The sequence below is a fragment of the Protopterus annectens genome, chromosome 11.part0 (assembly GCF_019279795.1).
Source record: "Protopterus annectens isolate FY-2018-M chromosome 11.part0, PAN1.0, whole genome shotgun sequence".
Classification (NCBI taxonomy): domain Eukaryota; kingdom Metazoa; phylum Chordata; order Ceratodontiformes; family Protopteridae; genus Protopterus; species Protopterus annectens.
In genome coordinates this window covers 1,152,703,225-1,152,722,048 of record NC_056745.1, presented here as the reverse complement: position 1 = coordinate 1,152,722,048, position 18,824 = coordinate 1,152,703,225, and the positions used below count along the sequence as shown (strand labels likewise).

The following is an 18,824-nucleotide window of genomic DNA, read 5'->3' as shown; positions in this document are numbered from 1 at the left end:
TAGAATATCAGTCAGTCAATCTTGATAATGACAATACTGTAACCCTATTTTTATCAATGTTAACCAATGATCTTTTATGTTTTATGTATGTTTTAGTACAGACTCACTCAAGACAAATGATTTCATTTTTTTGTTGGTATTACTTATTATGTCTTTAGTTGCTGAGACATTAAAGCTGGGTGCTTTACTATATTTGTTCTTAAGTTCTATTCTGGCTCATCTAGTTCCTCTAATTTTAATCCGGGGAAAAATGGAGGCCTTCTAAAGCCCTTTGCTTAATATTTTTGTTATAACTTTCACCTTTCGTCTTAATGATGCTATCCAGTTGTCTTGAGCATACTGAAACCCTTACTCTCACCATTCTCAAATTCACTTTTTCTAGAAATATCATTCTGATTAACTTTATTATTCATAAATATGGTATTAGGATATAGTACCAAGGGAAATGATTTAGACTGTTTTATTGACTCTTCAATTAAGTTACATATAACTTTCTTGCCAGAATTCGCTTCATTATTTAGCCTTTCCCCTTAAAGAGTTGTATACATTTTTTTTTCCTTGACTTACTTTGGATAAGTCAAAATCACCATTTCTTGTATCATTAATCTTATTTTCATCTGTGGTTATATTAGTTATAAAAAATAAGAGAAGCAATAAATTACATTTCTTTTTTTCCTTTGAACCCTTTTATTAGTATTTGTAATGTTCTTACATTTGCTCACTAAAATGGCATTTTACATCCTCTTTACAGTTTTTTGTGCTGGTCTAGTGTATCACATAACCTGAATTAACCATGGCTCAAAAACTGTATCTAACTGTATTATATCAGGGTAATTATCATACTTCTAGGAGTTCTCAAATTCATATAATCATTTTACTGGTATATAGGAAAACATGTACAGGTAGTAATCTCTCCATTATTTTTTCCTCCTAATATGGCAATTATTTCATCTAAATGAGTACAATTAAAATACTTATTGTCATTTCTGTCCATGGAGTTCCTGGAGAATATGCCATATATTTTACATTAACTTAGGAACTTGTAATGGAACACTTCTTACAGCTCAAAGCATAATATCCCTATTAGAGGAATATTTTATTGTAGTAAAGAATAAGGTTAAAATACAACAAATAAAATCAAACTGTTCTTAGCATGAGGCTGTTGTCTGGTATAGAATGGCATAGTGTGAAAGAAAAGCACTGACTTCTAATTTAATACAAATTACCAACAGGAAATCATTCTAAAAGCACTGTTGATCTTAAATAATGTATTTGTGAACTGCTATATAATAAGAAAGCAACATGAATCTACAACCTGAATTAGTAAATTATGTAAATAATCAGAACATAGCATTACGTATCTGATACATAGGTAGGTACTAGGCTATCGGTCCAAGGGCCTACGTAAGCCTAGCCAGCAAGGTACCATAGCTTACGCCACCCAAGAAAGTTATTTTCCTGTGCCACTGTCCAGCAGAGGCACAGAAGTGATCCTGATCCCCGGGGTGTATTTCCTATTTCCCATCCACTCATCAAGATTTTTCTTGGAGTGCTAATGAAGAACTTTTGATCCCCGGGGTGTATTTCCTATTTCCCATCCACTCATCAAGATTTTTCTTGGAGTGCTAATGAAGAACTTTGCTTGACATAGATGGGTAGCTTGTTCCAGAGTACAGGAAGTCTCTGGGATAGGAATCTATCCCTCCAGTGTGTCCTGTTTATTGTAGTGACAAGGTTTAGGTCCCTAGAGCATGTAGCTCGGAGGGATTGGGATTTCTTTAGGTGTAGCATGTCCAACAGCTCTGGGTTTGACATAGCTTTATATGTTAGGCAGAGATCACCTCGGAGTAGGCGATATGCTATGGAGTAAAGCTGCAGTTTTTTGCGATGGTCAGTGTAGGGCATTTGTTTGAGGCCAGTAATCCTCTTTGTGAGGTACTTCTGTGGCCTTTCCAGCTGCTGCAGATGTCTTGTGAGGTACATTCCAAAAGGGGCATTGTACTCTATAATGAGTCTAATGAGTGACGAGTAGAGGGGAACAATGACCTCTTTTTTCCTGGATGAGAACCCCTTTATGATGAGGTGTGCCATGTAGAAGGACTTCCTGACTACTGTGGCGATGTGACTATCAAAGGAGAGACTACTGTCCACCTGGGTCCCAAGGTCTCTTATCACGCATTCAGTGTTAAATAGATTGCTGCCTATGTGGTAGTTCATGGGTACAGAGTTTTTACCAAAGGGGATGACAGTGCACTTTTTGGCACTGAGCTTGAGGCCATGGCTCTGACATCAGGCATCTGTCTCAGTGAGGCCCTTCTGTAGAATGTCCACATCATTTGGGGACTTGACTATGGCTCCTAGTTGGGAGTCATCTGCGAACTTTGTTAGCCAGACGCCTTCTGTGTTAGCCTGTACTTCAGAAAAGTAGATACTAAACAGGACAGGTCCCAGGACGGAACCCTGTGGTACTCCACTTGTCACTGCTTTGAGGTCAAATTTGGAGTCATACTAAGTTATTCACTTTTGGTCTAAAGAGTATGACTATACAACATGGAACATAAAAGCACAAGGACCACAATCATTTATAGGAAACAAAAACCTAAATATCCTTAGTATTTCAAGAAAGAACAGTGACATATATAGAAAATATAATTGCAAAAGGGCACATTTCTATTGCCTGGGGTAGGCTGCCAAGTTTAAATTAAATTGAATGAACAATTACTAAAACTCAAAGATCATAATCAGTTTTTTTCAGAAGTGGTTGTTACTTTTTTTCATCCATGGAGATCATGCAGTATTGCCTCTCAACTATGTGGGACAATTTACTTGCAACTGATAAAATAAAGAACTAATAAATGTCGGTCATTTATAAAGCTGAAAAATAATTCAGTGAATAAAAACAGAGTGGCATTAATCACCTTTCAGACACAAAATTAATTACAAACCTTACTTATTGTTTATAAACTAATCATGTTGAAACCACCCCCGACTAGCATCAAATGCAAAAGGATTCTTTTAATAATGACTGCTGTACTAGCATCTACTGCTTAAAAGACTATTTCAGCCAAGTCTGGTAGGGTGGTTTAAATCATGGGTACAGAAAGTACTGTACTGACATCAGTGAAAAACCCAAATGTCTTATAGTACAAAGGATATGAGAGATATAGTAAGTTACCGTGCAGTTGGCAGATTATACAGTAGGTAAGGGAACTTTGCCCATTTCTCTCTCTCTTGAATTAAAATGTCATACAAACTTTGTTTTCCAGAAGATTACCAACACCAGTTATAGTCTTATTCATCAGTAAATAATCTCAGCATCACAATAAACAAGCACTTGCAGCTAATCAACCTCTGCCAACCTAGTTTACAATCTTGCGGATGTATAGCCTAGTAAAAGGACCACAATAAGCAATACTAATTATAATAAAAACCTATTTACTTTATTACCAGCATGATCAGCTGAATTCTCAAAAGTATCAGCAACTGAATATTTAAGTAATAGTACATAAAATTGAACAAATGCAACTTTCTCATCAAAGTAAACATAAGAATAACATTAAACAAAGTAGATCTATATAAACCACAAAGGCTATGTGGAGGCATGCGTGAATGGGCGTGCCTTCGTTGAAGGTTGTGTGTCAGGGCTGGTAACTCGGCATTTTTAAAATTCACTACCAAACATTTCCGGACCGGAGTTCCGCTGTGGCAACCTCTAACCGGGATAAGCCGAAAGATACAACAACATTTTATGTTATTAATCGGTTAATCCTGTAAGTCCACTGGACTCAGGGATGAATGGGAAAACTGTCTGGTTAACTGATTTGCTCAGTCACTGATTATGCAAACAGAGGTGGAAGGAATTAAGCTTTGTTTCTTTTACTTCAGGTAGCAGCAGCATTAACAGCTCAGATTAATCCTCTACACCAAATGCCAGCATATTAGCAGTATTCAACTGAAATTGATATTTCTCCTGATACCAGTGGCTTAAAGTTTAATACGTTTGTTTCAATGGATTTATACATTCTTGATAAAAATGTAAGAAAATAATACATCACCATTAAGACTTAGCCAATTGTAGTTCGAGATGTGATGGCCGTTTTGTGAACAAAGTTTACTTACCAATTTGAATTACCCTCCATATACAATTGTGTGTGTCATATTCAGAGGCTACCCATCATATTCCAGGTACCTTCTTGGCTTGCATCAGCTTTGTAACTAAACTTATGTGTTATTTAAGTGAATGTATATTAAGGAAACCCAAAATATGTTCTTTATGCCCTTATTTGTTTATAATCAGCTTATCATTCAATTTTTGTACTTTGCCCCAGCCTGAACCTGAAAATGGTTCAGATGAATAAGCATTCTATTCTGGTTAACAAAACTAAATAAACACATAAAACAATATGAATATTCAGTGTTCTCAGGTACTTAATCAGATTGTCATAGACTGTGGCGTCAAAGGCCATGCAAAATAAAATATAACCACTGATCTCGAGTCATGAGGAGATCACTTACAATGTAGCTATGGACAGTTTCAATTAGATCTAAAAACAGATGGATGTGGATCAAAGGACCAAAGAGGTCAAAAGCTGTTAAACAAGAGTACAGCTACACGGTAACATTAGCTGCAAAAAATGCCAGTAATTGTGTAATTTTTCTAGAGCCAATGATCAGAAAATGAGCAACATATACATTTAAAATTATTCATACTGTTAATTTTACCAAAGCAACATGTATAGAAATTTAAAACTGACACCATATTTGAGTACAGTTGGATCCATTACTTCCAAGTTATATTTCAAAGAAAGAACTAGAAGACTGTAATTGTCTGTGGGGGTAGTGTGGAGGGGGGGGCGTTAGAACAATATTTTATCTTATAAATTCTTATTATATGCTGTTTTAATATCATGTATGTAAAACACATACTTTACTCTTGCTACTCATTCAGCCTGGGTACTTAGTGTTTGAAAAAGGTCACCTGTGGCTGACATACCTACCTGGTTAATACCGCAAACAGATTAGCTGCCTATCTTCTGAAGGAGATAAGAAAATAAGATTTCTATTTTACTTAAAACATACCTGATTTACGGAAAAAGCTGCACAATTAGCCAGAGTTACTAAAACTTGTTCACGAGTAAAAGGTTCTTCTGTATCATGAAGCAACTCAAGTAACACTTGTAGATGTTGAGGATCCAGGCTGTTAGATGGGTTCTTGATAACTGCAAATACATACATTTTATAGAATACATACACACTAGAGTTATAGTTCACTTTTCTACAAGTACACACTGTGTTCATAAGGTAAACAACTCATTTAATAAACAAACAAAAATTAAACAAACTTGCTACTGTGGTTTCTACTTATTCCACTTTCATTTCCTAGTACTTACTCTTCAGCAAACAACTACCTGCTTTAAACAACACAATTACAATTTAATTTTGTATGTAAAAACTTTGGTTAAAACCAAATACAAATTTTCTCTATTTGTCACAGAAAGGGTATTATAGGTATCTTAGATCCTGACCACTGCCACCTCGGAATTGCAGCAATATAGCTTAGCTTAGTCACATTGTGTGTAAGGAACAGATTGAACACATTCTAAATATTTTCCAATGGAAATATAGATGTGCTTCTTTTATGTATTAGTTGTAGCACCCTCCAGTAACCTTGGGATGTAAATCTTCCTCATCTTCCATTAGCTCTTCTAAGCATCACACCAATTAAGGGTAGCTCTTGTTCAGAAGGGACTTGTCTGTTGGCATCCTATTTTTTGTGGGGTTGGGGTAACTAGAAAGGTAACAGAAGTTATGCTCCCCCCCCCCCAAAAAAAAAAAAAAAAAAAAGTTGGAGACTTTGCTTCCCCTGTTCATAGAACAGGCTGTTTATCACTCAGGCTACTATAACAAACTACAGTCACCTCTATTGGAGACAATAATTTTCTTTCTGTCCTAGTAGAAAGTCTACAAAACAAACATGATGCATTCACAAATTAAGGTTTGGGAAAATATTTATTATTTGCAATACATGGAGTGGACCGATTATGATATAAAACTGAAAGAAAAAAATTATTATAGCAAGGTTCATATACAACCTATAATACCTATTTCACTACCCCAGAAAGGGTAATGAGAAGCCAAGTGCACTACTTTCAGAAAACAGTGTTAAAAGCTGTTGGACACTTTCAGCTGCTATACATTTTGAAAAGCTGGCAGTGGACTGGGGAGGCTAAACCTCCATCTGTATTACAAAAAATTATGATCCAGTCTCCAAAATACAACCCTTTATTACGGATTTTTGAAGTGGCTTCAAGAATTTTACCACTCTTTCTTTAACCCAAGGATGAATTTCTTGAACACACAACTTGGTTATGACTGGAGATCCCAATCATAATCCCCTATGTTATGTATATGTTTACATTTTTCATGGGAATGTAAATATACCACAGAAGTCCTGTGGATTTTATCATCTGGGCAGCTTATTTCCAAGATGAAGAAATAAAACTGTCTGTGTTGGTTACTGATCACAAAAATAGTAACTGTAATATCTGGCACAAACAAGAACAAATCTTGATCAGTGACTGGATAGTTGGCATCTCTTTAGCAACAGTAAAAAAAAAAAAAACCTCTTTCCCATGCAAAAGCTATTTGGCCACCAACTTCTCACTGTCAATTGTGCATTTATCCATTTTTATACATACAAAAGAAAAATGGGTACTTGCGTATTATCGCAACCAGATTTTCGTGATAATGCTGGTTGCTTCTGTTTATGGTAAGAAATAGCAATAAACTTTTCTAAAGTATAATAACATGTTTTCTGTAATGTTTTTAAGTTTTAGGAATGTTTACCATTCAAACCACTGAGAAAAATAAGTGCTGAAAAGAGGTTTCCCGTTTTACCGCCAGCATCTCATGTCAGCTAAGCTTGTCCCATACTACTTTATATGCGTTCCTTTTCTCTTGCTGTGTTGATGTTGTCAAAGCTAGCAAACAGGTTTTTGAAAGCTATATAATTATTTACGTTTTTATCCGTACAGTTCTTTACTGAGCAATCCACATCTTCTCAGCTTTGTATGCAGAAAAGCATTACAACACCAACTAGACAATCCATATTTCTTGAGCCGTAAAATCACCTAACAAAATCAATGCAATTAAAATAGACACTGCACTAAAAACAGAAGCAATCAGTACTGTCCTCTTATAACAAAGTTTAGTAAAGTATGTTTTATTTTTCCTGACAACCTTTCATTATATTGTTTGTAACAGTTTAAGCATTAAATACTTTACCTACATTAAATTGCATGTGTCCAATTTATTCTATACTGTTTGAAAAGGTGTAACCATTAAATACTTTACCTAAATTACTTTGCATGTGTCCATTTTCTTCTTTTTAACCAAAACATTCAGTTAAAATAAGCTAAACTTGAAGAATAATCTTTCCGACTTGTGTCCCGTTTCTTATAAGTCCAACAATAGCAAAGTAAAGCTGAAAAATAATCTCAGGAAAGCACCTAACATCATACAGTAAGTCCCACAGTCATTTCAGGCCAATTATATGTACACTCGCAACCACTGATACCGCTATAACCGCTGAATTCAACTCTCCATGTCTTTACAGCACGCTACCCACAAATCCTAAAATTGTACGGGTTAATTGTTTAAAAAAAGCACCATCAATATCCAAACACACTTTATAACAGCTCACCCTTTCCTAATACAGTTCATTTTTGCTGTTTAAGTAAACGTCAAAAACATATACCGTTTTGCAATATCTGGTTGCGATAATACATAAGTACCGAAAAATTATAGCTTCCAAAGCAATTCTCAAAATTTAATTTTTCAAAGAACGCTAGTAACACAGAAAAAATGAAGGGGGGGGGGGTTAACTGGCCAATTTCTCCATATAACATATGTATAACAACTAGAACCTGGACAATGTTGCATAAGATCCAGCCAGCAGAGAAGCTAGAGGGCAATGACAGCCAAAGTGGGACTCATTTTCCTGGGGAGAAACTAGGATATGTATCATACCACTGTCACAGCATCCACAAGGGATACTAGGGGAGTGCTGTCAACAGCAGTCCGGCACAAGGACCAAGCTTCTTCAGACTTTTAATGTACAAAAACAAGCACTCTTGTAAGCAGCTCAGGCAACAGCAATATGTGCATCAAAGAACATGGAAAACAGGTAGAACATAACAAAACAGCCCATATTCAAACTGAGACAGCATCCTGGACTCAACACCAAGATTACTACCTTCACTTATGTGTAATGGAAATACAGCTGCGGGAATGGAATGTCCGAGTACCTGAAGGGTGATGAATAAATTAAAAAAAAAAAAAAAACACAAGTGGGACTATAGAACAAAGAATAAATATGTGAATATGTGCAAGCATAAAACAATCTGTGTAGGCTTACAATGCCATGTTTTTCTTGCTAAAATTCACTTCTTCAAACAGCAGCAAAAATGGGAAAAAAAAACTTAAAACTGGTCCCAAAGAACTACAGCAGTTAACTATTCCTGTAATGTTTATCACACTTATTTCAATAGGAACTGATCATACTTTCTCACCCCAACAAACTCTGCAAAACCAGTATCAACCATTTGCTTACACACCCATCATAACAGATATTACTGCTAACTATAGGAAATGTGGCAGAAAAAAGGAATGCAGCCCATCGCATTAAAAGAATTTAGCTTTAAAAATCAAAGAAGAAATATGTGAATAAGTGCAACTATAAAATAATCTGTGCAGGCTTACAGTTTTTTTTTGTTTAGAGTTACTTCTTTCAGAATGAAAAAATAAAATGAACACATTTTAATCACTATTTACAATGATACCTACCTTATTCAGAAAACGCAATCAAGAATAGTGAATCAAAAATGAAAAAGAACCTTTCCAGTAAGTCTATTGCCAAATTTCAGTTTTCCAGGACTGAGTTTTTAAATGTTCAAACGATATAAAAAAAAATAAAATATATATCTATATTTACTGGCAAACGTTATTGTTAACAGCCATTAAAATGTCACTTTTCTATCGCTTTTGATAAAAAACTCAGTTTTACAAAAAAGAGTGCATTACAATGCTTTTAGTTTTGGTATGATAAAATGCTAACAGTGTGGCTTAAGAACTGAATAAAGCATTTTGATCTTGAAATTGTGGTTTCCAAAACAAACATTTTGCAGCTTTGCCTCACGCAATTTGAGTCATGCTTAGAGGTCATCACAAACCTGCAAACCTCGAAAGTACAGAAGGGATAAACCCAACCAAACCATCCATCAAAATGATTCTGTACTCATCCAAGAGCACTGCATGGCCAAAAGAAAAAAAAGAACAGAAATGATATAGGAATGAGTACAAGCTCAGATGGATCACTTTAGACCTGACAGCTTGGTAATCAAACGCTGAAATGAGGCAAACACCACTGTCAACTGGGAAATCCACATAAATAAAGGCAGGTGATGCAAAATACTTGGTAGTTACACCTTTAGTCCCTCATGAGGGTAAAGTACCAAATGTAGGACAGAAATGTTAGTCTCCTCTTTCAAGATATGATCCAAAAACATGAAATGTAAACTGCTGAAGTCTTCAGATAGAAGTTTTCCCATAATAATGTAATGATAAATGTCATAGTAAAACAAGGTGCTAATTTATTCTATAATCTTAACTTAAAAGCAAGACTTAGATATAATACTACATTAGCCAACAATTATTTAATTATACAACCAATTAAAAAGTACTTTTTTAATTCTGAGATGTTAATATCAATTGACAAGAAAATAATCCACTAAAGGAACAAGCACCATACTACATGGATTCAGTCAAATTATCTCCTTGCCAACCATAAGTTATTCAACAAATATTCAATACCATCTATGTTTGTTATTGGCTCAATATATCAGAAATGTGGAAAGCATGGCAGCATGTCTTGGTGATCATTTACCAATACTCGCATCAAAGTCATATTGTCATTCTTCAAATCATAGCAAAACAGTTACTATTATCCTATTGTTCAAACCAAAGAGTAAAAAAGTCATGTAGACAACCATTCAGTAAAAATTGCAGGAACAACCCAGCCAAGCTAGAGTTTTCACTGTGTGACACCTTAACCTCCTGAAATGGAGTCCCACGGGATATATGCAAATCACTCAAGTATTTCAGCTACATGGCTTCTGAATGTCCACGACTTTTTAAGTCTTTATGGTTGCATTTAGTCCAATAATGCCACACCCTACTAGCTGTGGATGTGCAAGTTTCCACTTATTGACAAGGTCAATAAAAAGGCCAGAAGCTAGTGCACATTATTTATGCACACTGTCTGAATTAGACCAAATACAGCTTGCTAACCTTAAGCCAATTAAACCTATCTGGCCCAGTTTGGGCCCACACCAGACTATGACAGGGTTGTTATGCCTAGTGCAGCCTACAAGACTTGTCCAAGGAACACTACAACAAAGTGCAAGGCGTCTTCCTAGCTGTAGTCTTCCTCTTGCAGTAGCTACAAGTCTCATTATTGGAGTGGACTACATTTCATGTCGTGCACTGCACTAGTGGCTAGTCTGAGACTATTAATTTTGCAGTTTTGTGCCACTTGTACAACAAAGTGTTAACTGCTCATGCTCCAATAATAGTCAGTAACTGCTGCCGAGCTCTCAGTGGGTTATCAACACAAAACTGAGGTTGGATTAATCATCCAATTTTGTAGATGGTTCCAGTTACTGTCAAAGATGAGACCAAGTACAATTTGAAGAGTAAAAATTACAATAAAATTACTGCTATTCCACACCAGTAAAGATATCTGAAGAAACTTTTATTTATAAAAACGATAAAACCAAAGTGCTTTTGTCTAAACATTCAGACTTTATCAGACATCAGTTACATTCCATTCTGTGCCAATATATATATTTTCATTGTAGATGTGTTGTAATGTAATAACTAAGCAATATAAAATCACTTCCTGTATTATCTATTGAATATGAATACAATTTCAAATAAAAATACACATTTCTATTAATGTATAAAAAATGAAACCCTATTGAAATAGTGTTCAAATTTCTTTGGAAATGAAACTGTCGATCCAAAACTTGAAGTATACAAAATTGTTTACTTTTCAATTCACAGTCTGCTTAAGTTCTGCATTAGGGAGATGCAAAATACTTTCATACACCCACAACCCCTTTTTCCCATTTATGCGCATGGGGTCAGGATGTCACTTCAATGCTGACAACCATCTAGAGACAAGATTTATAATGCCAGGTGGTTAGCCCCTGCTGTGGTAGTTCTTCTACACCACACACTTGCACAAACACCTATGTCCAATTTAGCATCCGATCCACCTACTGTATGTCTTTGGAATGTGGGATGAAACCAGAGCACCCAGAGGAAACCCATGCAAACACAGGGAGGAAATGCAGACTCCACACAGAAGGCACTCCAGCCAAGAATCAATCCAGGGAACCTCTTACTGTGAGGCAACAACACTAACCGCCAATGTGCCACCCTAGGAAGATGCAAAATACTTGCAAGAAAAATGTCCTCATATACACAACTATTTAAATTCATATTAATATTTACCACTGTCCTATCTTCTTCATTATCCTGAATGGGAGGTTGCTGTTTCTTAATTTTGAACACTGTCCCCTCCGTCTCTGTGTTGTTTCCCCATGTCTGTTTGACTAACAGTCAGCCAAGGAGGTAACATATTCAAAGAGAGAAGGTCCATCTGTAAATTATTAGCTCTTTTATTAAAATTATTACATGAACCACATAAATCCACTTCTTACCCTTCTACTTCTATAATATTCAGTAAAGCCACTTCAGAGTAAACTTTGGGCCTACCTTTAAACTAAATGAATGAATAAAACAGTAGGAAGCCTCAATTCTGAACTAAAAATACCACTAAAAATTGAAATAAAATGAGTGCGATTCCCCACCATTGAAGAAACTTTTATTTATAAAAATGATAAAACCAGAATAAGCACTTTCATCTAACAACTGAGACATCATCAGACTCTTAATTCCATCCTGTATCGATAAATATTCATTATAGACGTAATGTTATAGCTAATTAATCTTAAATCACACCCCTTATTATCTAACTAATATGCATATAATTTCAAATAAAATACACATGTCTATTAATGTACGAAAAAGATGAAATCCTATTGAAAAATTATTCAAATTTCTTTGGAAATGAAACTGTCTATCCATAATTTGAATTTTTCAAAGTCAGTTCCTTTTCAGTTTCTGTTTTCTTCAACAGATATTTAAAATTGATATGATCATTCAAATCAACATCTAATTTCACTTGCCATTTGTATTTTTTTATATCTAACAGATTAGATTGTCAGCATTCTCTCCTCTGATATCAGGTTCTATAGCATTTATGATATAAAATATAAATCTTTTAAAATTCTTACACTTTCCCATGAGTTTATGCAAGACATTTTTCTCATTTTTCATTTTTAAAGTATAACAATGTTCATACACCCTTGACTTGAATTTTCTAGTTATATGTCCTGCATAAAAATAGACATGCCAAGCATTCTGCTGCATACCTCACATTATTTGTGTTTTTTCTTGTAACAGAAGCACACAATGTAAATAAAATAGTCGCTTGTTTTTTGTCTTAATACAGACAGGAGCTACTGGGCTCCAAAGTATTGTAACAATGAGTGGTAGAAGGCATAGGTAAACAGAAATATGATTCTCACTGGCTGAAAAAAGTAATAAAAGAAACAGCTTGAATCATGAATAGTTTCAGAGTGGCGTATACAATGAGAAAAATAGAAAATGGTTGGACTGGACTAGGGTGGAGCTTTTGGGGAGAAATGTATTATAGAAACCTGGACAAATTTTATACAGTTTGCATTCTACTTCTATATCTATGTGGGTTTCTTTAATTCATCATTATTTCTTTCCACCTGCCAAATCATGCTGTTTAAAGGCTACTCTAAATTACCACTGCATGTAACCTTTACTGTTGCCCCTGTGACAGGAGATATGGCTGGAAAAATTTACAAACAAGACTACCTGACCTTACTAAGCATGGATTGGAATATGATAGGAAGTCCCAAAACACTATAAATACAGGAAATCCAAACCTAAATGAACAACGTGATTGTTGTAGTACCTAGAGGTCATGACTGACAAGGAAATCTCTTTCAAACATGTCAGTATAGTAATGAATGATGCTGAATGTAAATTAGGTGCCTTGTACAGAATAAAGTAATTCCTTACCAGATACTGGAATAACTATTATGTACTGTGCCACCTCCAAACCTTAGTTACTGTACTGAATTACAAGGAAATTTATCAAAAGGCATTTCTAACAAATTCAAAGGTACCTACATCACTTGTCAGGTTTTTGTCTAATCTTACTTCACCAATCCATCACTATGTTTCCCTACTGCACCTAAAATATTTAAACTTCAAGAACAGGATCCTAAATCAATCAACATATTTTTGTATTTAAAGTAGTACCAAGTAATAAGTTCCCTATTCTAACTACAGTACAGTTGTGTAAGATCTGAAAAGCAGTAGATGTCCTACTTTTCACTGCTGCAGTATTCTTAGCAAATGGGATATTGTGCCATGGCTAGCCAAATGCCAGCCAGCATACCAAAGCCTTAGCTCTTTCTAAGTGCCATATATCAGACTTTTCGCCCATGTTTAAGGCATAGGGGTACATAAATGGCATACAAGCACCTAATCCTCAGAACTGAAAGAAGAACAAGAACAATCCCAGAGGAGAAGCACTGACATGAGCATCTAGGATGGGAAGACTAGGAAGAAGGACCCCTTGGCCAGGGGAAAAGCCACAAAGAAAAGCAGTGAAAAGGAGGGAGGGGTAGAATACTGCAACAGTGAGAAGTAGGACATCTACTGTAATGGTAAATTTTTACACAACTGTACTACGTTCTTCCTTATCACTGCTGCAGTATTATTTATAAATGAGAAATGATGAAAGCTACTGAAGAGTATGGACGGAGGATGCTACAGGGGAGCCCTCAAACAATCCATATAGGATGGCCTAGGCAAGACCAGCCCTGGCCCTAGAAATCACATCCAGCTTATGTTTAGTACAGGTATGTACAGAAGACAAAGTAGCAACTTCCAGAATGGATCTAGTATCCACACCCTTGAAAATAGCACCAGTAGAGTCACAGCCCTGGTAGAAAGAGCATGAACAGAACAAGAAAGCTGCTTACCATGAAAATAATAGCAAAAAGAAATTGCCTTAGAAATCCAGAAGGAGACAGTTTGTTTATAAGCAGCCAAACCCAATTTCTTGGAATGAAATAAAAAGAAATAAAAAAATATTCAAATTTCCTTATACCATTAGTCTTGCCAAGGTTTTATATGAGCTGTCTACGTAGATGCAATGTATGAAGAATTCTCCCACTACATTTTGTGAAAAAGATAAACGAAGGAATATAAATATTTTTTTTTAACAAACAAAGCATTAACAACCTTGGGCTTAAAAGGATTGGTATCAAGATGAACTCTATTTTTGTGAAAAAATGAAAAAGGGGGAACTGCCATGACTGTTTGAAGTTGAGAAACCCTCTTGGCAGAAATAAGAACTACCAGCAACTCAGTTTTCCAAGTATAATATTGCAAAGAAGAAGAGACTGCAGGCTCAAAAGGAGGCCAAGTCACTTTTTGAAGAACAAAATTAATGTACCAAGATGGTGTAATATGCTTTCCTGGAGGCTTGACATGAAGGACATATTTCGAAAACTGTTCAACTTCAAATCTAGACGCAAGTGGTAGATTCAAAGGCAGACAAGCAGAAATGACTGACAAATGAGCTTTAACAGATGAGTATCCCACATCATAATTGGCAAGTTCACACAAATAAGAAGCACCATAGGAATGCCCACTGAAAGAGGACCCAGGTTAGGAGTGTGACACAAATAAATATTTCATCCATTTAGCTACAAAGGATATTCTAGCCTCCTGCAAAACCCCAAACATGTCTTCAGAGAATTGGTGTCTAAAAGGAATCAAAACCATATCACCCACAGAGTCAACCAAATGGTGAATAAATGATAGTGAATGAGAGATCCTTTGTCCTGTGTGAGAAGATCCAAACTGTGAGGTAACTTGCGATGACTGCTACTGGCCAGATGAAACTGAAGGGGGCAACAATGCTGTCTTGGTCAAAAGAAAGTCACCAGCAAGACTTTGGGCTTGTCCTACATGATTTTCTGTAGGAATATTGGCAACAGAGGAGGAGGAGTGGGTAAGCAAATAGAAACATCCCCTTCCAGGAAAAAGGCATGGGGTCCACTTTGCAAGCCAGAGGACTCGGCACTTTGCAACAAAACTTAAGGAGTTGTCTGTTCAGAAGGGAGGCAAAAAAATTCACTTAAAGAGTATCTCACTAAAACAGAATGTTCAGAAAAACCTCCCTGTGAAGCATCCATTCATGAGGATCTACCCTGGTCCTGTTCAGATTGCCTGCCATATGATTCTGCTCTGTGGAGATATAAACTGCCTGCAGAGTTAGTTGATAGCTGACTGATTTCATGCACCCTTGTTATTTATGTACCACATAACAGTGTTGTCTAAAAATTCTCAAAGGGCCTGGAACCCACAGAGGGTGCAAGGCATGAAGATCTAGAATCAGGACTTTCATTTATTTTATGTTGATATGGTCCATGGATTACTATTATAATTCCGAAGTGCATTCGGTCGAAAGCCGGTATCTCAGACTCCCAAGCGCGATTGACTGTTGAATTCCGACATTGCTGAAAGTATATCTCGAATTCGACCTCCAAACAGGCTTTAATTACTATATGTATATATATATATATATATATATATATATATATATATACATATATATATATATATATATATATATATATATATATATATATATATATATATATATACATATATACATACAGACATATATATATATATATATATATAGACACACACATACATACATATATAGTCCAATTTTTATTTATAATTTCTCGTATAATTATTATTATTTGAGTACGGAATAGTCATCCTGACATTATAGGTCTTTTTTGTTACTTGTCTACCTAGGTCTCATTGACTTCATCATTCCTTTTAAAAAATGGTCTCCCTTTCACTTTTCTGTCTATCACTTCATCATTGTATAACCTTCTGCATTCATCCTTCGTATATCCTCTAGCTAAAAACTCTTCTTCCACTTTCCTAATCGTGGTGTGAAACTTCATATCTTGACTAGTTAACCTAGAGACCCTCAGTCCCTGATTAATAACTACATTTTTATATACTACATGAGGAGGATGCATACTATTGTGGTGCAGAAGACAATTCTTCCTACAACTCTTCCTATACATAGACGTCAATATTTCATGACCTTCTTTGTATACCCATACATCATGAAATACATCATGAAACTCTATCTCATGCCTAGACCAATTTCCCACAAATTTCAAAAACGCAGTAGTCTTATTAATGTAGTTAATGAAAGTTTCCAAATTCTCTATCCTTCTCATACAAGGAAGAAATCGTCCACGAAGCTCTTGTAGTATCCTATATACCGCTCATATTCAGTGTCCATGATAAAGGTCTTTCCCAATGTGGCATCACAAGGTTGGCATATGAGTTCGCACATGGCGTACCCATTGCCACACTTCTGGTTTGTAGATAATAGGATCTACCATAAAAGAACACATTATTTTCAAGAATTAATTCTAAAAGCATCATACATCTCATTATCATCCAATTGAACACCCCTTTTTTTGTCAGAAATATTCTAACATAATCCAGCCTGATGTCATTGGGTCTTGCTATAAATAATGAAGTAACATCCAATGTTACAAACAATGCTGTAGATTTACATCTATCAGAAAATACATAGTGAGAAACTTTCTAGAAAGTGTTGGGTATCTCTAATTATAGTTTCAGTCCCTTCTACTACATTTCTTAACTGCTCTTCCACGTATATGGAAAGAGGTTCCGTTAATCACCCCCTACTCAAGACAATCGGTCTCAGGGGTGGATCTTGTTAGTCTTTATGCATTTTAGGAAGACCTCTAAAAGTTGGAATGCATGGTTGTTCAACTAAAAGATACTTGTATAGATCACTGGTTATGACATTACTCATCCAAAAGTCATATAAATTACTGCGCACATCCCTAATGACCTTATTCAACTGTTCATTATTTAGCTGTTTATACATATCAAGGTCTCATATTTATCATTTTATTTTCATAAAATTCACTACTTAAAACCACAACAGCACCGCCAGTCTGATGATATCCGTATTTTTCTGTAAATCTATAAGCACTTCATATTCTTCCTTGTTAAGATTATAAAAATTCTGTCTATTTTTCCTAGGATTGGGTTCAAATAATTAAAAAAAATCCCTCTCACATGCTTTCTTGAAAGCTTCGAGAAGAGATGTGTGGGTGGTATAAAAGTAGTTGGTTTCTTAAACACATCAGTATTACTGACTTTATAGTCAATAAACAACATTTTCAGGGCAACATATGGCAGGTACAAATACATTTATATACCCTGACACAGGAAGAACATATACTTTTGAACATTATTCAGATTGTAAATAGGTGCTTTATGCTTACTCTACCTGCCTTGGTTATATCATCCCAATATATATGTTTTATCAAATGCTGTCATCTAGTGATGTTTTAAATTAATGTTTTAAATTTGCTGATTAATGAATGTGGTTTTAATGAATATTTTACAACATATATATTTTATAACATTTATATTTTTATAAATATTTTTTATATATTTTTTTACCTATAGATGTAACTTTTTTATATATTTATACATATTGTACATTGCTAGGTTGATTTTAGCATGGAGTTTAGGAGATGCCTCTATCTGCATAACAGCTGTTTAATGTAATGAATATTTTTTTAATTAATTAAGGTATTTTAATAGATTAATGAGTCAAGACTGTTGGCTATAATTCATTGGTTTGACTATATTTAAACACAGACACTTCAGCCTTTATTATGTCTGATGAAGCGTTCAAGGAGAACGTGAAAGTGCTAACATACCTGGTATATTGTTTTTTTATTTTTGTATTGTGTGATTAAAGCCTTTTTAACTGTGGTGCTGCCTCGAAAGTTTGTTTTTTGGATTTTCTGTTTTTTCATCGTGGCAACTACTTGTAGCATTTTCTGCAGGGTCAGAGGGGAAGGCTATATCAAAGCAGACTATTTCTAAGTGGATAAGCCACTGCATTCGTTTCTGCTATTTGCACCATGGTAAACCTGTGCCCAAGGGAATCAGATCACATTCCACTAGGGCTGCCTCTATTTCAGCAGCTTTTCTCAGAGGGGTCCCAACAAAAGACATTCTAGAAGCTGGTACTTGGAGCTCTGTTCATACCTTCACAAAGCACTATCATTTACCTCTCTTCTCCAAATCCAGGGCAGGCTTTGCCACTGCAGAAATCTAGCACAAAACCGACAGCAAGGCACGTTGTGATCTGGGCCGAGGCAAGGAATACAGTACAAATGAAAATCCTTATGAGGTATTTGCTTCCCACAAGTAGTTGTTGTGTCTTTCGGCTTTTCCCGGTTAGGGGTCGCCACAGCGGAACTCCGGTCTGCTAATGATTGGCAGTAGACTTATGTGCAGCGTTGCCGGCCCTGATGCACAACCTTCAACGAAGGTACGCCCATTCACGCACGTCTCCACACAGAAAATGCTCTGAGAATCAAACAGGACGTCTTACTGTGAGGCGACAACGCTACCGCAATGCAGTTATTAACTTTTGCTGACTTTTGCTGACATCGGTAAGGAGCAAGAAAAAGTGTACTTAGCTTAAGTTTGAAGAC

The 18,824-nt window shown here is 35.6% G+C and overlaps 1 protein-coding gene across 2 annotated transcripts in view; it reads right to left on the bottom strand.

Moving 5' to 3' along the window:
• Window positions 1-18,824, bottom strand: part of ARMC10 (armadillo repeat containing 10) — a 388,435-nt gene that overhangs the window by 271,104 nt on the left and 98,507 nt on the right. For both annotated transcript variants that reach the window (XM_044088513.1, XR_006366991.1), the window contains exon 2: window positions 5,080-5,219. In XM_044088513.1, coding sequence (XP_043944448.1) covers window positions 5,080-5,219 — 140 coding nt within the window. The remainder of the gene's footprint in view (window positions 1-5,079; window positions 5,220-18,824) is intronic.